The sequence below is a fragment of the Apus apus genome, chromosome 3, assembly GCF_020740795.1.
Source record: "Apus apus isolate bApuApu2 chromosome 3, bApuApu2.pri.cur, whole genome shotgun sequence".
Classification (NCBI taxonomy): Eukaryota; Metazoa; Chordata; class Aves; order Apodiformes; family Apodidae; genus Apus; species Apus apus.
Window position 1 is genome coordinate 2,375,305 of NC_067284.1, and position 25,073 is coordinate 2,400,377.

At 52.0% G+C, this 25,073-nt stretch overlaps 2 protein-coding genes across 5 annotated transcripts; both read left to right on the plus strand.

Annotated features, from left to right (window-relative positions):
- Positions 1-204: 204 nt before the first annotated feature.
- Positions 205-12,943, plus strand: ZBTB24 (zinc finger and BTB domain containing 24). Of its 4 annotated transcripts, XR_007888847.1 has the most exons (8): positions 648-738; positions 2,092-3,092; positions 3,936-4,103; positions 5,035-5,118; positions 5,965-6,048; positions 7,730-7,811; positions 8,712-12,500; positions 12,689-12,943. XR_007888847.1 is itself a non-coding variant. In XM_051613113.1 (7 exons), the coding sequence occupies exons 2-7, from the start codon at positions 2,120-2,122 to the stop codon at positions 9,520-9,522; spliced, it is 2,202 nt and encodes a 733-aa protein (XP_051469073.1). In that variant the 5' UTR covers positions 205-249; positions 2,092-2,119; the 3' UTR covers positions 9,523-10,827. The 4 variants fall into 4 exon arrangements, 3 of the variants coding, with proteins under 3 accessions (XP_051469073.1, XP_051469074.1, XP_051469075.1); XM_051613113.1 differs by lacking the exons at positions 648-738; positions 12,689-12,943 and adding an exon at positions 205-249 and having other exon boundaries at positions 8,712-10,827; XM_051613114.1 differs by lacking the exon at positions 12,689-12,943 and having other exon boundaries at positions 2,092-3,026; positions 8,712-10,827.
- On the plus strand, positions 12,363-23,686 carry PPIL6 (peptidylprolyl isomerase like 6; the record flags this gene model as incomplete). The annotated part of the gene is made up of 8 exons (XM_051613196.1): positions 12,363-12,500; positions 16,155-16,250; positions 17,094-17,282; positions 18,371-18,433; positions 19,555-19,702; positions 21,140-21,196; positions 22,010-22,145; positions 23,483-23,686. Coding segments are annotated over 8 exons (939 nt in total), but the record flags the coding sequence as incomplete, so codon positions are not given.
- Positions 23,687-25,073: the final 1,387 nt, after the last annotated feature.

Here is a 25,073-nt window from a genome sequence, read left to right on the forward strand (position 1 = left end):
CGCGGCCGCCGGCTCCTACCCCGCGTTATCTCCGCAAGGAGCTGCCGGAGCCACGCACCAGGTGACCGGTCCCAGGCGGGTCTCGAACCCGCCACCTCTCCAACATTAAACCTTTTCCTCCCGGTTCCCGCCTCCCGTTCCCTTCATTCCCGCGCCGCGGGGCGGGGCTGGCGCCGCATGACGTCATGACGCACGGCGCGCCGCCCGGGCCGGAAGTGCTGCGGCGGCGCTGAGGGGGGCGGCGGAGCGGTGAGTGGCGGAGCGGGGGCACCGGGGCAGGGACCCCCCGGGCAGGGACCCCCCGGGCAGGGACCCCCCGGGGCCCGGAGGACACCCGGGGGCCGGTCAAGGGCGTCAGCTGGGCTGGGCCATCGCCCCGGCCCCGCCTCGCCCCGGTGACTGGCTGAGCGGCCTTCCCCGGGGGCCGGTGGGCACCTGCGGGAGCGAGTCACGCAGCTCGGGGCTTCACGGAGGTGTCATGGGCGGCACCGCGGGCTGCCGGGCCGCAGGTCGCCGTTCCTTTCCCCGCCGCGGGCCTCCCGGCTGCTCCCCGGGCGCTCCCCGCGCTGGCAGCGAGCTCAGCCGGGCCTGCCGCCGCTGCTCGGGCGCAGGAGCCCCGGGACCCCGCTCCGCTCCCCGGGGTCAGCCCCCGGAACGCGCCGTGTGGCTCGTGGAAGGCTGGAGAGTGCCCGTGCTGCTGGCCCCCCCCCCAGCCTCCCTGCAGAGCTGTTACGTTAGGTGAGCACGCTGGTCTGGATTTTGCAGTCGAGAAAAGGAACGGGGTCCCCTCGTCAGCCATCCCCGAAGCCCCTTCCTGTGGTCAGAGCCCCCAGAAGCCCCGCTGCTGAGGCCCAGGCGGGGGTCGGAGGGGCTGCAGGCAGAGCTGGCTCCTCAGCCTCCCCCTGCTCCCCGAGGCAGGGCTGGCTCAGACCCGCCCGGGGCTCGGCAGCACCAGCCTCGCAGCCTTGGGGAATTCCCAGCTCCCAGACACACACTTCGGCTCCGGCACCAAGGGACTGGTAGCCGAACGGGGCTGAGGAATCGGGTTATTGGCGACCTCGGCAGCATTTAGGTACCACCTGTGTGCAGGCTGTGTTGGCCCCTGGGTGCTCAGAGCCGTTGTGCCCCCTGCTTGCTGTGCTTGAGTAGGTGTGCATGGAAAATGACACCTTGTCTCCTAAGATGAGAGAGGGAGCTGAGCTCTTTCACCTTTGGCTCAGCTGATCCTTTTAACATCGACATTTTCCACACATCTTTTCTGTAGTATTATCTGCTGGATTCTTCTGAAAGGGGTGGATTATCTATTTATTTTTTTTGCTGGTCTGTGATTTTTGCAGATTTACAGTTGGTTTACAGATTGATGGCTACCAGCTAACGTAGTCAGCCCTGGTTTAGACAGAGTTCGTGGGAGAAGCTGCTGGTTTTTTGGTTTTAGTGCCCACCTCCATGGGCTGAAGCTTAGCAGGTAAATGTTCTCACAGGTAAATTTTCAGAAATGACAGAAATTGGTAAAAGAAGGCCTGGAGTCCTCCCACCCTGATGCCAGTGAAGCTCTGTCATTCACTGCAGGATTTCATAGCCTTGAGTATCCTGAAATGTGGCATCTGCAGGGGTGAAGCTGTAGTTGAGCTTTGTTGTTTTGATTATTTGTTGCCACTGAGGAGCAGTGTATAAAGAGTTCTTTTTGTTCCATTGATTTAGCTGTGAAAGGGTTTTTCAGAAGGGGTGGCCACTTTCTTCAGCTGCTCTGCACTTTGCAGGGATAAACTGCTGGAATAACAGGGGGTAGTGATGGTCGAAGGAGAATCTGTAGCCATTTCCTAGGAATTAAAAACACTTGGGGGAAAGTAAGTTGCCAGCATCAGTGCTGATTTCCTAAGGGAAACTTCAGAGGCTTCAGAATTGATTTGGTGTCCCTGCCTATGCAGGGGGGTGGAACTAGATGTCCCTTGAGGTCCCTTCTGACCCAAACCAGTCTGTGATGGTTCAGAAACGGTTGAGCTCTGTTGTCTGGTAAACCCAGTGGTGCTTGTTGAGTTATAATGCAGACTTCCACCATGCTTCTTCATCAAAGCTCTTCTGTTCCTGTAGGTACCACCTTCCACATGCCCCATAGAAGATGGCAGGAACAGCTCCTGATGCTGCTGAGAAACAGGTTGTCATCCAGTCCAGCGCCCACAAAGACACCATCCTGGCCAACTTAGAAGAACAAAGGAGAAAGGATTTCCTTTGTGACATTACCCTGATCGTGGAGGACGTGCAGTTCAGAGCCCACAAAGCCTTGCTTGCTGCCAGCAGTGAGTACTTCTCCATGATGTTTGTGGAGGAGGGGGAGGTAGGACAGTCCATCTACGTGCTGGAGGGGATGGTTGCAGACACCTTCGGGGCGCTGCTGGAGTTCATCTACACCGGTTGCCTCCGCGCCAGTGAGAAGAGCACAGAGCAGATTCTGGCCACGGCACAGCTGCTGAAAGTGAATGACTTGGTAGGGGCTTGTGCAGGCTGTGGGGGTGGCCGTGGCCCAGGGGATGGCTCAGCAGCTCTGGGCAACAGTGGAGCCTCTGGAGCTGTTACCTCCAGTGACACCAACAGCCACGAGCCACCCAAGCGGAAACGAGGGCGGCCCAGGAAAGTCAGGAGCATCCAAGAAGAAAACCCAGCCACGAATCCTGCTGAAGACGTGCAGCTGAGGGAGAACAACTCCATGCAGAACAAGCAGAATTTCATGAAAGGAGACACCACGGAAGAAGAAGCAGGTGTTGGTGACCAAGCTGCAGCCAGGAAGGATGCAGAAGAGACTGAGCCTGCCCGTGGCTCTGAAGCTGCAGCCGACCTGTCAGCTGAGAAGGATGAGAATTATGATCCCAAATCTGAGGGGATACAGAGCACCCAGAGCCGTTACAGCAAACGTAGAATAAGGAGATCAATCAAACTGCAAGATTACAAACTTCTCGGGGAGGAGGATGAAAAAGGACTGGCAAAGAGGGCTTGTGGCAAGAGAAAACGTGCAGGTCCCGAAGCTCGCTGTAAGGACTGTGGCAAAGTATTTAAATATAATCACTTCTTAGCTATTCACCAGCGGAGTCACACGGGTAGGCACTGGGGGACTGCTGCTTTGGAGCCAGGGTTTAGTGACTCCTTGCAAAAAGTGAGCTAGTTCTTGGAGTGTGGGCTGTGGTCTACAGCAAGAGCTGTCCGAAATAGCACACTGATCCGAATGATTATGGTGTGCCTCTGAAACTGCCTTCCCTGTTTTATGCTTGTCAGCAGATCTTGTAGCCTTTATGTCCTGCCTTGTTTGCAGTCGAGTGGGTCATCCCTCTGTTTAAATGTTGAATTGTATGGCAGCACCTAAAGAGTGATTTTATTGCTCTGTGAAGCATGTCTCTTCATTTGCCCTATCACTATTTAAAAGTAATTTTTTAGTATCCACTGCATTGCAATGTATCTCTTTATCAGCTTAGAATAGAGTTTGGAGCAGATGTTTTAGGAGGAGAGGCTGAGGGAGCTGGAGCTGTTCAGCCTGGAGAAAAGGCTGAGAGGAGACCTTGTGTCCCTCTACAACTGCCTGAGAGGAGGTTGTAAAGAGGTGGGGATCAGGCTGTTCAGTGAAGTTACAAGTGATGGGACATGAGGTGATGGCCTCAAGTTGCACCAGGGGAGGTTTAGGTTGGCTGTGAGGAAGAATTTCTTCCCTGAAAGGGCTGTCAGGGCCTGGCACAGGCTGCCCAGGGCAGTGGTGGAGTCACCATCCCTGGAGGTCTTACAGATGTAGCACTGAGGGATATGGTTTAGTGAAGGACTTGGCAGTGCTGGGTTGAGGTTGGACTCGGTGATCTCAAATGTCTTTTCCAACCAAGGTGATGCAGTGATTCAGTGAATATCCAGTGAGCAGAACCACATCTGTCCTTACAAGTGTCACCCCTTGCTCCTAGGGGAGCGCCCTTTCAAGTGCACAGAGTGTGGCAAAGGCTTTTCCCAGAAGCATTCCCTGCAAGTCCACCAGCGGATGCACACAGGGGAGCGGCCCTACAGCTGCACTGTCTGCAGCAAGGCTCTGACAACAAAGCATTCTCTTCTGGAGCATATGAGCCTTCATACAGGTAAGGCTTTCAAGGCAAACATCATCTCTCTTTTCCCCCAGAGATGGCCTTCTGAAAAAAAGGTATTTCCCCCACCTCTCCCGTGTGTGCTGGATTGTTTGTTTAATCGGGTTGATGAGCCAAGGCCAATTGTGTGAGGTTCAACAAGGCCACGAGGCAGGTCCTGCACTTCTTGGGTCACAACAACCCCAGGCAAAGCTACAGGCTTGGTGGGGAGTGGCTGGAGAGCTGACCAGCAAAGAGGGACCTGGGGGTGCTGGGTGACAGCAGCTGAACATGAGCCAGCATGTGCCCAGGTGGGCAAGAAGGCCAGTGGCATCCTGGCCTGGATCAGGAATGGTGTGTCCAGCAGGAGCAGGGAGGTGCTGGTGTCCTGTGCTGGCACTGGTGGGGCTGCAGCTCCAGCCCTGGGGGCAGTTCTGGGCCCCTCACTGCAGGAAGGACATGGAGGGGCTGGAGCGTGTCCAGAGGAGAGACACCAAGCTGGGGAAGGGCTGGAGAACAAGTCCTGTGAGGAGAGGCTGAGGGAGCTGGGGGTGTTTAGTCTGGAGAAGAGGAGGCTGAGGGGAGACCTCATTGCCCTCTGCAGCTGCCTGAGAGGAGGTTGCAGGGAGGTGGGAGTTGGGCTCTGCTCCCAAGTGAATAACGACAGGACCAGAGGAAATGGCCTCAAGTTGTGCCAGGGGAGGGTTAGACTGGACATTAGGAACAAATTGTTAACTGTAAGAGTGGTGAGGCCTTGGAACAGGCTGCCCAGGGAGGTGGTTGAGTCACCATCCCTGGAGGATGCCAAGGTGGACTTGGCAGTGCTGGGTTAACAGTTGGACCTGGTGATCTTCAAGGTCTATTCTACCAAAAAGTTTCTATGATTCTGTTTCCTTAGTCTTGCTTTGGATGTGGCTGACATTTTAATCAGTGACTTCCTTTCCAGGGCAGAAGGCTTTTACATGTGATCAGTGTGGGAAATACTTCAGCCAGAAGAGGCAGCTCAAGAGCCACTACCGAGTGCACACAGGTACAGCATGTTTGTCTTCCCAAGACTGACTAAGGCTGAAAGTTCTTCTTCAGTGATGTGTTCAGTCCCTGCTTCCCTGGTGGGTGATACCTTGGTAAAACAATGAAGGGGGTGAAAAAGACAAAATGGTGTATAATAAAGAAAATGTTTAGAAAAATAGTTAATTGAGAAGGACTCTTGTGATGCTTAAACATCAGTTACATTGTATTTGACATACAACTTGATTATTGAAGTCTGTGACATAGAAGCTAGGAATTGTATAAGCAATTGTGTCCATTGCTTGTTGTGCAAATTGCCTGGTAGTTTCCCTCTACTTTGGACTAGGAAAGGCAAACAAGCATTAAGAGGTGCCCACCTCATTCTGGAGATCAAGCTACATACAGAGGAAGTGGTGGGAAAAAATCAGAATTTACAAAGCTTCAAGAGACTGTGTCTGCTGGGGAGCAAGTGCCAGTCATAGCATCATAGGGCTTGGCAGGGACCTCTGGAGATGATCTAGTCCAACCCCCTGCTAGAGCAGGATCCCCTAGAGCAGATCCCACAGGAACACATCCAGGTGGAGCTGGAATGTCTCCAGAGAAGGAGACTCCACAGCCTCCCTGGGCAGCCTGTCCCAGGGCTCTGGGACCCTCAGAGTCAAGGAGTTCTCTCTCTATTCCCTTGATCATAACAAACAGAGAAGAGGCGCATGACAATCAAGGTAGGGAAGAGGCAGTGAAACCCCTTTTGTTTTATCTCTGTGTGATACCCCAGTGGTTATTTTACAGGGAAGTGCTTTAACAAAGGTCACTGAAGAGCTAGAGGGGCTCACTTGTGCACTGACACTATTTTTGTTGTTGTGACAAGGCCGCTCCCTGCCCGAGTGCAGCCAGTGTCGCCGCAGGTTCATGGATGCAGCTCAGTTAAAGAAACATCTAAGGACACACACAGGTAATGCTGCCTGGCATGTTTTGGTGTGGGTGTTGTGGTGTGGGAGTAGCACAGGCAAAGCAATGTTAGGCCAATGACACTTGTCTCTGTGGGCTGAACTTCTGCTGTGCTTGTACATAACGGTGCCTGTGTCACTAATGCAGAGATGTGGATCAACAGTGCAGGAGCACAGAAAAGCTTGTATTACAAAGTAACAGAGTCATAGGGGTTGGAAGGGTCCTCTCACCCAGTCCAACCCCTGCCAGAGCAGGATCCCCTAGAGCAGATCCCACAGGAACACGTCCAGGTGGGGCTGGAATGTCTCCAGGGATGGAGACTCCACAGCCTGTCCCAGGGCTCTGGGACCCTCAGAGTCAAGAAGGGTTTTCCCATCTCCAGGTTCAACCTCCTGTGCTCCAGTTTGTGCCCATTGCCCCTTGTCCTGTCCCTGGACACCCCTGAGCAGAGTCTGGCCCATCCTCCTGACACCCCCTGCAGATATTGACCAGCACTGATCAGATCCCCCCTCAGCCTCCTTTTCTCCAGCTGAGCAGCCCCAGCTCTCCCAGCCTTTCCTCACAGGCAGATGCTCCAGCCCCTTCAGCATCTCGGTGGCAGAAACAGTGCCTAAAACTGGAAGAGCTTTGCCCCCCATTCTCATAAAGCCTGCTGCAGAAAATGCCAGTTAGCTCTTCTGTGATGGAATCCTGAACTGGGAACTCAGTTTATCATGAGAGCCACATCTGCATCCAGCTTGAAGTGAGCTAAGTACTAACAGAAGGTGTATGACCTAAGTGAGTTGGGCACGCATTTGTTAGGGCTGGGTGCTTACGAAAAATGACTAGAAAAAGAGTCATTTTCATTTACCTTGTTATTCTGCTGCCATAAAGCAGATGTGGACAGGATATGGGCTGGTAGAGATTATGTCATCCAAGTGTGTCAGGGTTTTTAAAGAGATGTAGAGGGCAAAGTGATACTGGAATGGCTGGATAATACCAGTGAAAATGTTGATTTAACATCTCATAATAACAAGGCATAAGCTTCTTAAAATAGTTTTCTTTGAAGGGTAAATTCATAAGATGACTTGTAAATGTGTTTTGTTTTTTTTCTTTTAAAATAGCTGTAGGCAGTGGGAATTGTTTCTTCCCCAAATCAAATTATTCTTAAGTGTGTTTCCTGTGGTTGTAGTACAGTATGCACAAGATCAAGTTATGCATCTTATTCATTTCCTCCTCTTTCCTAGTGAAAATAACAAAGCTTTAAATTCCCTGGGATAGGATGAGGTCAGAACTCTGGCCTTTGGGAGGTTTTGTTGTATCCAGAGTAGTGCTAACTTGACATACTTATAAATACTGCATTTTCTATTGAAGAGAACTGTGTGTTTTTTAAGACACTCTGTCTGAAGCTGATAGAGCTCTGTAAAGATAGTGAGGAGATGAGAAGAGGAAGCACAGTGGCAAAGTAAGTTGCAAAAACAGATCAGTTGATATGAACTCTAGCAGAAACTGGCTTGCAGTGTATTCTGCTTCCAGAAAAGACAGGCTAGATACCAGTATTAACAATGTAGAAATAACTATTGATCTGTCCCATCTCAAAAGGGACACACACTTGATACTGTGCATAGTAAAATATAAAAAGGTTTTTTAATATATTGGTGGGAAATGCTGTAGAAAAAGTGATGCAAATTTCTTGTTTTTGCCAGGTGAGAAGCCCTTCACTTGTGAAATTTGTGGCAAATCCTTTACAGCTAAAAGTTCTCTTCAGACTCACATTCGAATTCACAGGTAGAGCACGTCTGCTTTTCATCACTTCCTTTAAAAATGTAGCTTCTGGTCTGCTGCCTGTGTGTAGTGCTTGTTCCATGCCAGGATGGCCAGGCCTTGTTTGCATTTTGAGAGGCTGGTTAGAGATGAATAAAGACTTTTGTTTCATTGATTTAAAGAAATAATTGTTAGTAGAAGGCACTGCACTGGTCAGTGCCAAGGCATGGTAAGATTCTTCTTTTGGGTTTTGTGCCTGGTTGATGACAATGTCTTCACATTATTTATGGGGAAACTTTACTGGGAGTTTTTATTTGACTGCAAAGCAGTAGGCAGGCATGTAAGATTTGAAATCATTGTAGAACTGCTGTGAGCTTTGTGTAAAAGAAGAGGTTTCTAATAAAATTTCTTGTACCTTTGAGCCAGGTAGCAAGTTAGGAGTTGGATGTTTCTTTTTGTTTTAAAGCCCACACTGTTAATAAACACTTCTAAAGTGGTCAGAGCTCAGAGCTGTGCCAAGTGAGCTGTTGCATGCTTGTTAAGGTCTGGCAGCCCAGAATTTATACCTCTGGTACTGTGACAGGAGGGCAGTTTGGGATTTTTGTAGCTCTTGAGTATATACTGATGGAAGTACAGTTTGTGGGGACAAGTAGGAGTAATTAGAAAGTCAAATGGAGAACATTTTTAACATCAATATTCTTAAGTGCTTACGTTTTAGTAAAGCAAAATAGAATCATAGAATGTGTGGGGATGGAAGGGACCTTTAAAGCTCATCTAGTCCAGCCCCCCTGCAGTGCACAGGGACCTTTTTAACTAGATGGGGTTGCTGAGTTAATAATTTCAGGTTTTTATTCTGCAGTCAGTTGCAGAAAACAGCTCTGTCAAAGTGAGTATTTTAATGAGATCAAATCCATTCTTTTGCAGAGGAGAAAAGCCATATTCTTGTGGTATTTGTGGGAAATCCTTCTCTGATGCCAGTGCTAAGAGAAGACACTATATCTTACACACGGGCAAAAAGCCTTTCTCCTGCCCAGAATGTAGTTTGCAGTTTGCTCGACTGGACAACCTGAAGTCTCATTTGAAGATTCACAGCAAGGAGAAGCAGTTCCAGGAGGTCAGCACTGCCCAGGGCACCAACACCAGTGCACAAGTGAGGAACATCCTTCAGCTGCAGCAGTATCAGCTTGCCACCTCTGGAGGGCAGGAAATCCAGCTCCTGGTCACAGATGCAGTCCATAATATCAACTTTGTGCCTAGCCATAACCAAGGCATCAGAATTGTCACTGCAGAAGGTGCCCCAAACATGGCCCCAGAGCAGGCTGCAAACCTCACCCTCCTGGCTCAGCCACCACAGCAGCTGCAGAACTTGTTGCTTTCAGCTCAGCAGGAGCCAGCAGAACAAATCCAAAGCATCAATGTGATTGCAAACGAAATAGAGCCTGCCCAGCCTGAGCAGATGCACGTCATCACTCTCTCCAAGGAAGCCCTGGAACATCTCCATGCTCATCAAGGTCAAAATGAAGAAATCCACTTGGCAGGATCTTCACACCCAGCTCAGCACGTGCAGTTGACTCAGCAGTCTAGTCAACAGTCTCAGCCTCCCCAAGAGACAGTTCCTTCCCATCCAGTCAGTGAGGAACCCAATCAAAGTGTCCATGTTTCTGAACCCCACCAGCAGTCTCTGCCAGTAAATGACTCATCTCCTGAGCATCCTGTTCCAGGACAGGCTTTCTGAAATGCTTGTTTCTCATCAGCATCCTTCCCACCCAGGCAGGGATTGCACCTTTGGCATTTTCTTTTCTGCAGCACAATCTGAAGATGTGCTTCTTGGTGATTTTTGATGGGTGGCTTTCAGTTCTCTTGACCTTATTTATTTTAGACCACTTATTTTCCCAGCTCGGTACATCTCTACCACCTAGTCCATACCTCAGAAGCAATTCATGTGGTTTTTTCTTCCTCATACACATCCATGCCTACTGAGGAGTTATTTGAAGCTTGATTTGCATTTCTTTGTGACCCCCCAGAGAAGGGTACCTTGCTGGGTACTGTGTTGAAGATGTTGGGGGAAACAGCAACAAGGATGAGGAAAAGGCTGAGGTACTTAATGCCTTCTTTGCCTCTGTCTTTAGTAGTAAGCCCAGTTGTTCTCTTAGCCCCCTGAGCTGGAAGACAGGGATGGGGAGCAGGATGTAGCCCCCATAATGCAAGGGGAGAACAAGAGGAAATGGCCTCAACTTGCACCAGGGGAGGTTTAAATTAGGATATTAGGAAGAATTTCTGTACTGAATGGGTTTTCAGGCACTGGAACAGGCTGCCCTGGGAGGTGGTGGAGTCACTATCCCTGGAGGGGTGCAAAAAACATGGAGATGTGGTGTTTATGGACATGGCTGAGTGGTGGACTTGACAGTGCTGGGTTCATGGTTGGACTGGATGATCTTAAAAGTCTTTTCCCACCAAAATGATTCTGTGACTGCTCTGATGGAGTCAGCATTACCTGAACTACTGTCAGGTAACCAGCACTGTGTGCAAAGCTAACACCACATCTTTCTCTTTGCATAGTTTGCTCTGTGATCATTCCCTGAGGTGCATCTTGACTCCCTGACCACCAGATCTGTTTGTTTCCAGCTGGAACTGCTGCAGCCTTTGCCTGGCCCTGCAATCTCCCCCTTGCTGCTCTGTCCCAGTGCTGTTCCCCAGCCAGGCCTTGGCCTTGCCCTCAAGGTGTGGTGGTTACACTGGACAGCTGGCAAGCCCCAGTTCTGCTCTGCTGGTTCTGCCACTCACTGTGGGACTGTGGGCAGGGTAGCTGACCTCTGTGCCTTAGTTTGGTCCTCTGGGAAGCAAGGATAGTGTTGACACTCTTTGCCAAGCACTTTGAAGAGCTCTTGGTGTTGAAGGCACTGTCCACTGAAGAGCAAAATTCTCTTCATGACAGGACTCAGTCTAATCTTAGGAGCCAGTGTGTATGTAAAGTGTTATTTTTTTTGTACTTTTCAGGGCAGAATGTAATGTTACTTTTAATATATGTTATGGCTGGTCATTGTTTGGGTTTGGGTTTTTTTGTGGGGATTTAATTAATAGAATCACTTCTCAGAGCATAATGAGCTCTGTAAATGGGGCATATCATGGTGAAGTTGTACAGCTATTTTTGCTGACTCCATCAGTGTGTACAGATTGTTTTCAATGACTGCTAACAAAGAGGTTTGACACCTTAATAAAAGACCATGCCAGGAAAACATGCTCTGCATTTCCAGGTGACGTCTCTGGTGGAGCCCTGGTGTGTTAAGAATCCAGACCTGATGCCACTGGTACTTAAGCAAGGTGCTCAGTCATCACTTCAGTTTGAAAACGTCATCCTTGTGATTTACATGGAGATTTTGTGTTTTAACAAATGGAAAATGTAAAAACTGAGGAATGAGCAGGTGAATTTAAAAGCAAAACAAAAGGTCTTTGTACATGCTTGGTTTCTGTGACTGCCCAGAGAAAGTCACTGGCATAAAAAGCCAGTGCATAGAATGATAGACCAGTTTAAGGTGAGGGGACTTCCAGAGGCCACCTGGGTCATCACCTTCCTCAAAACAGGTGCACCTAGATCACGTTGCTGTGGTCTGGTTGAGTTTTGAAGGCCTGCAGGGCTGGAGAGCCACAGCTTGTCTAGGCCACCAGTTCCAGTGGTTGACCATAGTCACAGTGAAAAAATACTTCTATATTGAACTAAATTTCCCATGTTCCTGTTTGTGACAACTGCCCCTCATCCTGCAGCTGTGCCTCCAGCAAGTGTCTGCTCTACACTGTCCCAAAGGACAAAGGCTGAGGGAGTTGGGGTGTTCAGCCTGGAGAAGAGAAGGCTCCAGGGAGACCTGAGAGCACCTTCCAGTGCCTGAAGGGGCTCCAGGAAAGCTGGGAAGGGGCTTGGGACAAGGGCAGGGAGGGAGAGGACAAGGGGGATGGATGAAAACTGGAGGAGGGGAGATTGAGGTGAGACATGAGGAGGAAATTCTGGAGTGTGAGGGCAGGAAGGTGCTGGAACAGGTTGTCCAGGAGGTTGTGGCTGCCCCATCCCTGGGAGTGTGATGTGCAGCCCTAGTCTGGTCCCAAGTCAGCAGGAGCTTGCACTGAGTTCCTTCTCTGCCATGTGTTCATGGATCCTGAAATGCCTGGAAGCTGCTTACAAGCTGAATTCTGAGAATGCCACTAAAGTAACTGTCAAATACTTCCCTCTTTTTTTTGAACTTGGGTTTGTTCATTAGGAAGGCCTTGTAGGATGACGTGTGATGGTCCCATGGTGCCTGAGCCCCTGTCCCCTGCTGCTTGCTCAGTGCTTCTCTGTGACTAAACAGGATCAAGGTTTGGGGTTGGAATTTTCTTCGCTTTTCTACCAAATGAGCAGCAAGACACGAGCTGCTGGGAGCAGCACAGCAGGGTCTCATTGCTCAGGCTGCCAGGATGGTTGCTGTTTGCTCCTGTCCTGCTGTGCTGGGATGCAGTGACACATTTATTTATTATTTTTTAGTCCTTTCCCACTTCCAGCTGGCATGGGATTCGCTCCTGGTCACGGACCCGTTGCCCCCCTGAGTGCAGCAGCCTGGTCCATTTTCTGTCTCCCCAGCCCTTCCAGCTCTGCACAGACTGTCTCACTATCCAAGTGTCCACCTCCAGGAGAAGCTGAGTCCAACCTGGGAGTGGCTGGGAGGAGACCAGTTTGCAAAGCAGGTGTGTCCCAGTGTCTGGGCAGCAGCCAAGGGTGCTTCCTGGGTCTGCTTATCTTCCCATGGTCAGTCCGTGCAGGCTCCTGCCAAATCCTTCTGCAGGTTCTCTTGAAGGGTGGAGAAGGAACCAGCAGTGCTGGATCTGCCCCAGCTCTGGCTTCAGCACCTCTTTGGTTTTGTTTTATTTTAAAGAAAAAGGAGTAACAGAAACAGAGAGAGAAAGGAGCCAGTTGTGTGTATGTGCAGAGTTCAATTTCAGGAACAGAATTTGTGTGTAAACATAAAAACTTCTATGAAATGCAGGTATCAGACTGTTTTGTTGTGGTTGTTTTTTTGGTTTATTTAAATACTATGCAGTGCATTGCTCTGGTTTTCATACTTTTGTAGTGCAAAAAGGAGGGAAGGGACATTTCCAAAGGCCAAATAAACTTCTGTTGTATTAATCTCTATCGAGCTAAAAATATGGATGTAGAGAAAAGTAGGTAGTGAAGAGGGGGAGTGGATGAAAACTGGAGGAGGGAGATTGAGGTGAGACATGAGGAGGAAATTCTGGAGCGTGAGGGTGGTGAGAGCCTGGCCCAGGTTGCCCAGGGAAGCTGTGGCTGCCCCATCCCTGGCAGTGTTGAAGGGCAGGTTGGATGGGGCTTGGAGCAACCTGGGCTGCTGGGAGGTGTCCCTGCCCATGCAGGGGGGTTGGAACTGGATGGTTTTGAAGGTCCCTTCCCACCGTCACGATTCCTCCTGGAGCAGAGGCTGGGGCAGTCAGCGGGCAGCACTGCTCTCCCCTCTGCTTCTTCTCCCGGCTTTTTGCTGGGCACCCACTCTCCACCTCTGGATCCTGCCCTTTCCTCCCCGCCCGGAGGGAGCAGGTGGTTCGTCCTTCCCGCGGGGCTCGGGAATGCCGGGGAATGCCGGGGCTCGGGAATGCCGGGGCTCGGGAATGCCGGGGAATGCCGGGGAATGCCGGCGCTGCCGCGTTGCCTGGCGCCGGGCTGTGTTGCGGGGCGGCCATGGCCCCGCGCAGCCTGCGGGTGGTGGGGCTGCTGGGGGGGCTGCCCTTCCAGGCGGCCCGCGGCGCCGCGCAGGTACCGGGGGGGCAGCGGGGGGTGGGACTGCGGGTTCAGCTCCAGGCTTCACGTGCGGGGCTTCACACCCGGGGCTTCACCCCAGGGCTTCAACTCCAGGGGCTGAGTCCAGGCTGCAAGTCCAGGGTTTAACTCCCGGGTTTAATTCCAGGGTTTAAAATCCAGGGCTTCAGTTCCAGGGTTTAACTCCAGGGTTTAGTTCCAGGGCTTCAACTCCAGGGTTTAAAACCCAGGGCTTCAATTCCAGGGCTTCATCTCCAGGGTTTAATTCCAGGGCTTCATCTCCAGGGTTTAAAATCCAGGGCTTCAACTCCAGGGCCTCAACTCCAGAGTTTAATTCCAGGGCTTCAACTCCAGGGCTTCAACTCCAGGGTTTAATTCCAGGGTTTAATTCCAGGGCTTCATCTCCAGGGTTTAATTCCAGGGCTTCATCTCCAGGGTTTAAAATCCAGGGCTTCAACTCCAGGGTTTAAAATCCAGGGCTTCATCTTCAGGGTTTAAAATCCACGGCTTCAACTCCAGGGTTTAATTCCAGAGCTTCAACTCCAGAGTTTAATTCCAGGGCCTCAACTTCAGGGTTTAACTCCAGGGCTTCAAGTGCAGGGCTTCAATTCCAGGGTTTAATTCCAGGGCATCAAGTTCAGGGTTTAAAATCCAGGGCTTCAACTCCAGGGTTTAAAATCCAGGGCTTCAACTCCAGGGCCTCAACTCCAGGGTTTAATTCCAGGGCTTCAAGAGCAGGGCTTCAACTCCAGGGTTTAATTCCAGGGCTTCAAGAGCAGGGCTTCAACTCCAGGGTTTAATTCCAGGGCTTCAAGAGCAGGGCTTCAACTCCAGGGTTTAATTCCAGGGTTTAAATCCAGGGCTTCAGTTCCAGGGTTTAACTCCAGGGCTTCAATTCCAGGGCTTCAAGTGCAGGGCTTCAATCCCAGAGCTTCAACTCCAGGGTTTAATTCCAGGGCTTCATCTCCAGGGCTTCAATTCCAGGGTTTAAATTCCAGGGTTTAAAATCCAGGGCTTCAACTCCAGGGCTTCAAGTGCAGGGCTTCAATTCCAGGGTTTAATTCCAGGGCATCAAGTTCAGGGTTTAATTCCAGGGCTTCAACTCCAGGGTTTAAAATGCAGGGCTTCAACTCCAGAGTTTAATTCCAGGGCCTCAACTCCAGGGTTTAATTTCACGGCTGCAAGTGCAGGGTTTAATTCCAGGGCCTCAACTCCAGGGCTTCAACTCCAGGGTTTAACTCCAGGGCTTCAAGTGCAGGGCTTCAATTTCAGGGTTTAAAATCCAGGGCTTCAACTCCAGGGCCTCAACTCTAGGGTTTAATTCCAGGGCTTCAACTCCAGGCTTCAACTCCAGGGCTTCCCTCTGGGAGCAGTGGGGAGGGATGTGGTGGAAGTTAATAATCAAAGGAATGTCTGGGCCTGGTGGCAGCTCTTAGAAAAGATTCTGAATTTGTAGGTTTCTGCTCTTCTTCAGTGCTGCCAGGTGCAGGGACCAGGGCTTTACAGCCTCCTGCTCAGGGTGAGGGGGAATGGATGAAAACTGGAGGAGGGGAGATTGAGGTGAGACATGAGGAGGAAATTCTGGAGTGTGAGGGTGGTGAGAGCCTGGCCCAGGTTGCCCAGGGAAGCTGTGGCTGCCCCATCCCTGGCAGTGTTGAAGGGCAGGTTGGATGGGGCTTGGAGCAACCTGGGCTGGTGGGAGGTGTCCCTGCCCATGCAGGGGGTTGGCACTGGATGGTCTTGAAGGTCCCTTCCAACCCAAACCAGTCTATGATTATTTGCAGCTGATGGAGCTCTGCCATCTACCAGCAGCCCTAAGGACAGGACCGCCCATAGCTGCAGGGGGTTTGTGCCTCTCAGATTTGTTCTTTTGGTTGGTTGGTTGGTTTCTAGCCACCATCCCAACAATAGCAACAGGGACCAGGAGATGAATAGAAAGTCCCTGCTTTGCTGTATTCTCTTTAAGGCCAGCTCAGCTGGCTCTAAGCCACAGCTTGTGGCCCTGGTGTCCCATAGCCCACATGGAGATGAGGCTCATTCCATGGACAGGAATGTCCCACATTTGAACAGTGTGCTCCTGAGGCAGTGGTACAAGCAAGAAGGTCTGGAAAGGTTCAACCTGTAGCCTTCACCAAGCTGCCTGATTGCCCCAAGGCCCTTTGCCCAGTCCTCCTGGGGCAGTAGAGAACTGTGGCTCCCCCCTCGTGCAGAAATGGGGTTGATGATGCTCAGTGACATCTTGGAATGTCTCACTGCTCACATCCATCTCACCTGGTGGGGAGAAGGGTGGGGAGGGAGCACCAGCAGGATTCAATGTTTGTGAAGCAGCCTGTGCAGGAAAACAAGACACCCACTTAACACCCACAAACAGGGATTCAGAACAATCTGTGTGTTTTCTTGCAAGTGTCAGGAATTGTGCCCTAGGGATGAGGGATGCAGTGCAGCAACTGGATTAGAACGTGGTTCAGGTTGTAGTTCATGAGGGAAACAGAAGCTGTGATAGGACAGGGTGTGGGAGGGTGTTAAACTGCTTGTAAACAATTTGTTTCTTCCTTACCTTGAAAATACAGGCTCTGAAGCTGAAGTTCCCAAAGAAGTTTGCTGATCCTGTCATACTGCCTTTAGTAGAATTTGCCTGGCATGAATATTTAGAGGAGAAAAAGAAGGTAACTCGTGTGTCCTCCCCCCTGGGCTGCAGCCTCTCCCAGCTCGGTGCCATCTGTGGGGTCTGGAAGTCACTTTGTCCACCCCAATTCATGCAATATTCTTGGAGATGCTCAGGGCTCTCAGGGTGCTTTTTCTTCTCAGTCTGAGCTGCCCCCAAAGTGACACCCAGATGACTTTTGTCACAATAATGTCCCACAGCAGCAGGTTCTAGACCTTTAGGGCATGTAACCTCTGCTCTGGAGACAGGCTGGGAGAGTTGGGGTGTTCAGCCTGGAGAAGAGAAGGCTCCAGGGAGACCTGAGAGCACCTTCCAGGGCCTGAAGGGGCTCCAGGAAAGCTGGGGAGGGGCTTGGGACAAGGGCAGGGAGGGAGAGGACAAGGGGGTTGGATTAAAACCAGAGGAGGGGAGATTGAGGGGAGACATGAGGAGGAAATTCTGGAGTGTGAGGGTGGGGAGAGCCTGGCCCAGGTTGCCCAGGGAAGCTGTGGCTGCCCCATCCCTGGCAGTGTTGAAGGGCAGGTTGGATGGGGCTTGGAGCAGCCTGGGCTGGTGGGAGGTGTCCCTGCCCATGCAGGGGGTTGGAACTAGGTGATCTTGAAGGTCCCTTCCAACCCAAACCAGTCTATGATCCTATGAGTCTATGTAACTCTGTGCAGTGTCCACACACACTCACCAAAAGCTACTGTCCAACCCTTTCCGGTTGGCTGGATTTGTGATTTTAAAAGCAGGAAAGGTGTAAAACCACCACAGGCCACCTTATCTGTGGTGGAGGCTGCTGGTCGCTTCTTCACTGAGTGTGTCATGGATCCCTGGAGGTTTTGTTGTTCCCCCTGCAACGCAGGAGCTGAGAGGTGAGGTGTGGGCTTATTCCTCCTCGGTGATGTGCTTCCTGGATGGGCAGCTGCTGGGGGACGAGCAGGAGCTGCTCAAGTGGGCTCTCCGTGAGTGGGACTATCGTGACTTCAGGCCCAAGGCCCTTTACCAGGCCATTGCTGAGGATTTCTACAGCAAACATCTGAGAAGCAGCCAGGCAAGTCATGCGGCTCGGCCCCCAGAGCAAGGGCAGAGAGGGGTGGGAAGAGAGGGCAGGTCCTGTGAGGAGGCAGGAGGGTGAGTACAGTGATGGCAGTTTCTTGGCTTCTGGAGGGGCAAACACTAGTCTGGGTGCCCTCTGAGTATCTGAGGGTGGGTGCAGGGAGGCTGGAGCCAGACCCTGCTCAGCAGTGCCCAGGGACAGGACGAGGGGCAACGGGCACAGGCTGGAACATGGGAAGTGCCCCTGAAAGATGGGGAGAAACTTCTTGGCTGTGAGGGTGACAGAGCCCTGGGACAGGCTGCCCAGGGGGCTGGGGAGTCCCCTTCTCTGCAGATATTTAACCCCCTGGATGCAGCCCTGTGGGATGTGCTCTAGGTTATCCTACTTCAGTGGCATAGTTGGACTAGATGATCTGTAGAGGTCCCTTCCAACCCTGATCCTATGATGCCCAACATGAATTAACTGCTTCAGGGCTGACCAGTCTGACACATTTACTGACTATGCTGCAACTGTGCTGCTCCAAAATCCCAAACCACCCTGCCCTGATCCTTGGGTGCCCAGGTGCCAAACCCCTCCTTTCACAGCCAGGAGCCTCTTGAGATGCCGTGGTGCTGGGAGGTGGGATGGTGCCAGCACCAGCCTGGTGTTGAGAGCAGAGAAAAATACAATGTCATTTCAAAATGAGAACCACAGAGGGTGCAGCACTGAGTACATGCAGATTTGAGGCTGTCTGGGAAGAGCCAGAAATGTCCATTTTCATGGGATGGCTGCTGGATTCATCCATTCCTGCAGGTTCATTTCTTCTTGCTTGTTTTGACTGGGCTGAGATAGGCACATGCATAAAGGCAAGATGAAGCCCCAGGAGTTTGCTTTGAACACACTGTTGGGATTATTTCTGCCCAGAATCGAGCTGAACACCCAATAATTTATTTTTATTTTTTGCTTTATTTAATCAAAATAGCAAGAATGTTGGTGCTGCCATTGGCAGCCCTGCAGGGCTGTTGTCTCCAGGCAGCTGGGGGGGGGTGCAGCTGGGGGAGCTGCCCCTTCCCTCACTGCCTTTGTGCTTCTGCTTTGAGCAGCACGTCTTTGTGTTCCTGGAGATCACCATGGATGAAGAGCCCGTGGGGAGGCTGCTCCTCGAGGTACTGCCCTGGTCTGGGACAACAGGACAACAAAGGAACAGCCCCGGGGCCACTCAGCTCCCAACACACACGCTGGGATGGGGAGGACAAACCCAACTAGAAGCTCTTGGGTCGTGACAAAGGACAAGGAGGGTCCTCTACTTGTTAAGTTCATGGGCAAAACAGCCTCAACTTGGGGAAAAATACTAATTTAATGTCACACTAATCAAATGCCCACAGGACACAGACAAAATACCTCACCCCTCCCCTCCCTTCTTCCCGCCCAAATCCCTCTGTTCCCGGGTTCTCTCCCTCCTTCCCCCCAGCACAGGGGATGGGGATGGGGTTTAGAGTCAGCTCCCAGGCTGGTGGTTCCTGCTGCTCCTTCCTCCTCAGGAAGAAGGATTCCTCACAGCCCTGCCCTGCTTCCCCACGGGTCCCTCCCATGGCAGAGCCCTCCACCAGCCTCTCCTCCATCAGCCCTTCCCTCCAGGCCCTCAGGAGCTGCTCCAGCCTGGGCTTCCCACAGTCCTGGCTGCTTTGGGAACAAACTCCCCTGGCCCGGGGGCTTCCACAGCTGCATGATCCGAGTCCACAGGCAGCAAATCCACATTCACCCCTCCTGGTGCCTTCAGGGAATGTCCCACCACCTTCCTCCACGGATGCAGGGGCACAGCTGCCATCTCGCCGTGGGCTGCAGGGAAACTTCTGCTCGGGCACCTTCTTCCCCTCCTTCCTCACCAGCCAGCAGATCTTCACTCCAGCTCTGCTCTGTGTCTCCAGCTCAGCTCTTTTTTCCTGCTCTCTCAGCTCTTATCTCAGTTCTTTTGTACCTTCAGGGCAGAGGCACATCCCTTGTCCCTCTAATGGCCCCCTGGCTGGGTTTGGAGCAGGGGGAGGTTCTCAGCTTCTTATGGAGCCACCCTTGGGGCCCTTCCCCAGCACCAAAAATCCCACCAACCCAAACCAGCACAGTCACTGAGGAGAAGAGCAGAAGTGAGGAACAAGCCCACCCAGCCCCGTGGATCCACCCAGCAAAGGAGACAGGGCAGAAAGCTGCAGGTCAGCTCGGAATGTTTACAGGGGGTCAGCTGGGAATTTCACACGTGTTGTTTTTTTCCCTCTTCTCTCTTTTTCTGCAGCTCTTCTCGGACGCCTGTCCCAGGACCTGTGAGAATTTCCGTGCTCTGTGCTCGGGAGGAGCAAAGTCTCTCTGTGATGGGCGGGAACTCACCTACAAAAACTCACTGTTCCATCGCGTGGTGAAGCACGGGTGGATCCAGGGAGGAGGTTTGTTCCCAGGGGAATGGGGTAAATCCCAGGCACAGAAGAAGTTGGGGTGGGATGATCTGCAGGAATGAGACCCTTCATCCCTGGAGATGAAGCTGAACTGCGTGAGTCTCTGCTGGGGAGGGGCTTGGGACAAGGTGAGAGGACAAGGGGGATGGATGAAAACTGGAGGAGGAAGATTGAGGTGAGACATGAGGAGGAAATTCTGGAGTGTGAGGGTGGGGAGAGCCTGGCCCAGGTTGCCCAGGGAAGCTGTGGCTGCCCCATCCCTGGCAGTGTTGAAGGGCAGGTTGGATGGGGCTTGGAGCAGCCTGGGCTGGTGGGAGGTGTCCCTGCCCATGCAGGGGGTGGGACTGGATGATCTTGAAGGTCCCTCCCAACCCAAACCAGTCTGTGATTCTATGGTGTAAGGCAACATCTAAATCAAGTAACAAAACCAGACTTCTTTAAAAACAAAATAAAATAAAGTAAACTAAACTAAACTAAAATAAAAATAGGTAGCACAGGCTTCTTTAGGGCCTCACCCACCAGAAATCTGGTTCAACAGGAATCTCTCTCTTACCAAATCTCTTTTTTAAACTAGTTAGTGGTCTTACCTCACCATAATACCACAGCTGCATCTTCATCCTTCCTTCTTTTGACCCTGCTCCCTCACACAGGTGTCCTCTGGGGCTGCCCCTGCAGGAGCTCCTGGGAGGGGAGACGTTCTGTTCTCAAGTGAGACATGAGCTCCAGATTAACTCATAGAGCCACAGAATGGGCTGGGAGGGACCTTCAAGACCATCCAGTTCCAACCCCCTGCATGGGCAGGGACACCTCCCACCAGCCCAGGTTGCTCCAAGCCCCATCCAACCTGCCCTTCAACACTGCCAGGGATGGGGCAGCCACAGCTTCCCTGGGCAACCTGGGCCAGGCTCTCACCACCCTCACACTCCAGAATTTCCTCCTCATGTCTCACCTCAATCTCCCCTCCTCCAGTTTTCATCCATCCCCCTTGTCCTCTCCCTCCCTGCCCTTGTCCCAAGCCCCTCCCCAGCTTTCCTGGAGCCCCTTCAGGCACTGGAAGGTGCTCTAAGGTCTCCCTGGAGCCTTCTCTTCTCCAGGCTGAACACCCCAACTCTCCCAGCCTGGCTCCAGAGCAGAGCTGCTCCAGCCCAAGGGTCATCTTGGTGGCCTCCTCTGGACTCTCTCCAACAGATCCATGTCTCTCCTGTGCTGAGAGCACCAGAGCTGGACACTCTAGGACTGCACCACATGAAATAATTCTCCTTAGAGATTTCACCCTGTAGTCTCTTGGGATGGCAGCAGAGCTTCCCAAAGCTCTGTTAAAACTGCAGTAGTAAAACAAAGATGGACACTGAGGTTCCCCCACCAACAACCCCCAGTAATCCCTGTGCTAAAACTGGGCTCTGATGGTTACTTTTCTCTACCCTGCAGACATCATAACTGGGAAGGGAGACACAGGAGAGTCGATTTATGGTCCCACCTTTGAAGGTATGTTTCCTCAGCTCCCTTGCTGCTCAAGTGGCACATCTCAAGTTTTTGATCTGATCTTATTTGCAGAATAACCTGGGAATTGCCTTTCACCTCCCTACAGCACAAGGGTTTGCTTCTCAGTCAGAATTGTTATCTGATTGGATTGCACAACCCAACTGCTTTAGTGAGGGCACTTTTTGATCTTCTTCCCCTTCTCTGGTGTTTCCTGCCTAAGGCTCAGCTCCATCTGCCCCTTCTCCCTGCCTAAATGAAGGCTGATGGTCACCTGCTGCCTGATTGAAATGGCAAATACTCACCTTTGTGGACAGGACCTTAGAAATGTAGAAGTGGATTAGCTACAGATCTCCCAGCACCCAATACCACTTGTTTTGGGGCCTCCAGGAAAGCTGGGGAGGGGCTTGGGACAAGGGCAGGGAGGGAGAGGACAAGGGGGGAAATGGATGAAAACTGGAGGAGGGGAGATTGAGGTGAGACATGAGGAGGAAATTCTGGAGTGTGAGGGTGGGGAGAGCCTGGCCCAGGTTGCCCAGGGAAGCTGTGGCTGCCCCATCCCTGGCAGTGTTGAAGGGCAGGTTGGATGGGGCTTGGAGCAACCTGGGCTGGTGGGAGGTGTCCCTGCCCATGCAGGGGGTTGGGACTGGGTGGTCTTGAAGGTCCCTTCCAACCCAAACCATTCTGTGATTCCATGAAAGGGACAGGGAGGAAGAAGGAAAGGGGAGCCTGTGGGATCTGGCAAAAGGAGCTGCAGGGTGAGCAGCAGCAGGGGGAGTACCCCAGCTGCAGCCTTTCATCCCCAAACTCTTTCCCTAGATGAAAGCTTCTCCGTCCCTCACAAGGGCAGAGGGGTCCTGGGCATGGCCAACAAAGGCCGCCACAGCAACGGGTCGCAGTTCTACATCACCCTCCAGCCATCTCCCTACCTGGACAGAAAATATGTGGCTTTTGGGTAGGTACAGCAGCCTGCAGAGCTGCAGGGCACAGGAGGTCAGCCTGGCCCCGCAGGACGTGGAGGAACCATCCATGAAATCCCAGTGGCAGCTGTTGGTGGGTACCTCAGGCCAGGGGGAGGATGGACAGCTGAGGTTTGACGCCCACCCGTCCCCTCCTCTGCACTGCCCTGCCTTGCTCAAGCTGGAAAACCCTGTATGGCAAAGCTAAGGCAGCTGCTGGGGCTTCTCCAGGATGAAGGATACAAATCCATATCTCCATAGCCTGGTGCCACCCAAAGGTGGGCCCCGATGGACAGGGGGGTGTTGAGCAAAGCCTCCAGGCTCTGCTCTGCCCTCACCAGGGCAAGGGTTGTCCGCAGTGTCCTCCTGCTTGGTACCACTGTGCTGAATGGGATGGGGTGGGAATTCCAGCCAGGAGCACTGCTGGCATCCATCTCCACGCTGGCACCTGCAGGAGGCCCAGCTGGTGCTGCCAGGCAGTGGGAGCAGGACAGGCTGGAAATCAGGAAGGCTGGGAAACGTGGGACTGTTTTTAGGCTTCAGGCTGGCACTGTGAGGGAAAGACATGAAAGGTATTTCTCAGGTTTCTAACACTGGCACTCCTGGCAGCCTGTCCCTGGCCTGCCCTGGCCTCGGGAGCAACAGCCACTTGTGGCTGGGGCACATGGAGCAAAGCACATTTCTGTAGGTAACTGTAGCTGCATCAAGGAGTCCTGTGAGGAGAGGCTGAGGGAGCTGGGGGTGTTTAGTCTGGAGAAGAGGAGGCTGAGGGGAGACCTCATTGCCCTCTGCAGCTGCCTGAGAGGAGGTTGCAGGGAGGTGGGAGTTGGGCTCTGCTCCCAGCTGGATAATGACAGGACCAGAGGAAATGGCCTGAAATTGTGCCAGGGGAGGGTTAGACTGGACATTAGAAAGAATTTCTTTACCCAAAAAGTGGAACAGGCTGCCCAGGGAGGTGCTGGAGTCACCATCCCTGGAGGTGTTTAAAAGAAATGTAAATATAGTGCTTAGAGACAGGATTTAAGCACTGAATGGGTAAATCAGGTTATGGTAGGGGGATCTAGGTTATGGTTGGACTTGATGATCTTCGAGGTGTTTTCCAACCAGGATGATTCTATGATTCTATAAGCCATAGTATTGTCATCTATAACTAGAGGCTACTTAATTAGGAACCAATGACATTTGTCACCCCAGTGTGAGGAACAACTCTTCAAAGAGCAGCCTGGTGGGAAGAAACCAGTGCCTGGGTTTGTGGTGGCCTCATCCCAGCTGCTGGCTGTGGAGCTGGCTCTGGGCAGAGGTGGGTCATAAGTGCACTTTCTCCCTCTGGCAGGCAACTGATTGAGGGCACAGAGCTCCTCCAGAGGCTGGAAGATGTACCTACAGTTAATGAGAGGCCCACAGTGGCCTGCAAGATTATCAACTGTGGGACCTTTGAGCCGTGATCACCAGCTGGTCCTCCTGCCTGCTGGAGGGCAGGGCACCATCTTCCACTGGGCTTTGCACAGCCTGTGGTGGCTGCCACCCCGGGGAAAAATAAAAACACTTCTTGGAAGTTTGAATGGCTTGGAAGAATTGTTTTGGCTTAAAAATATGTTCATAAGCTGTTAGAAAGCACTCACAGAAGCACGGGAAAGGACTTGTGAACATTTCCCAGTGCCAGTCTGCATTTTATGAGAAATGGTGTTAATGTGGTCCAGAGGAGGCCACAGAGATGATCCCTGGGCTGGAGCAACTCTGCTCTGGAGACAGGCTGGGAGAGTTGGGGTGTTCAGCCTGGAGAAGAGAAGGCTCCAGGGAGACCTTAGAGCACCTTCCAGTGCCTGAAGGGGCTCCAGGAAGGCTGGGGAGGGGCTTGGGACAAGGGCAGGGAGGGAGAGGACAAGGGGGGATGGATGAAAACTGGAGGAGGGGAGATTGAGGTGAGACATGAGGAGGAAATTCTGGAGTGTGAGGGGTGAGAGCCTGGCCCAGGTTGCCCAGGGAAGCTGTGGCTGCCCCATCCCTGGCAGTGTTGAAGGGCAGGTTGGATGGGGCTTGGAGCAACCTGGGCTGGTGGGAGGTGTCCCTGCCCATGCAGGGGGTTGGAACTGGGTGATCTTGAAGGTCCCTTCCCACCCAAACCATCCTATGATTCTCTGATATGATTCCATGAAGTGCTCTGGAAGTTCAAAGGAAAGAGCACTTGTTAGTGGGGCTGAGCTGCAGCTACAAGGCTCAAACAGCCCTGCTGTGCCAGGGCTGCACAGACACCACCAGCTCTTGGCTCTCTGTCTCCTCCCAGAGCTGTGAAGATCCTGTGCGGAGCCACCCGTGCTCCCGGGATCCCCCACGAGCCAGGAAATCCCTGCAAAGCACCTGGGGAAACTGGGAAAGGCTGGAGTACAGGGAAGCATGAGGAGAGAGCTCATTTTGGGCTTTAAGCCCACAGGTTTAATGAGAAGTCACATACTTCAGCTGATTTGCTAACTGGGAATGAGTTTAACAAATGTTCAGCTGAAGACCCGAAGAGGCCACAGACCTAGAGCCACAGAGATTGTCTTCATTTTAGCAAGGGATGAAGGTTTTCCTTGAATTCCTGTGGAAAACAGATTCTTTTCTGTAAAATAGCTGTAAATGTCTGGAGCTAAGGAGCCCTTAACCCTTTTTTTCCTTACATTTTCTAAAACATTCTGCCACCAAGTCTCCTGCAGGAACATTTCAAAGCAATTAAACTGCCTGGAGAAGAATTATTTTTTCACTTCACAGTTTTATGACAAAGATGAAAAGACAGGGATTGTATTTTCTTCCTAAAATAACCCATTTCCTGACAAATTACATTTCATAAGTAATAGAGACTATGGCTATGAAAGGATATGGCTTTGAAACTCAGTGTAGGGACAGAGGTTAGTGGCTCTTTTTTCTTGCAAGTATTTTAAATTGTA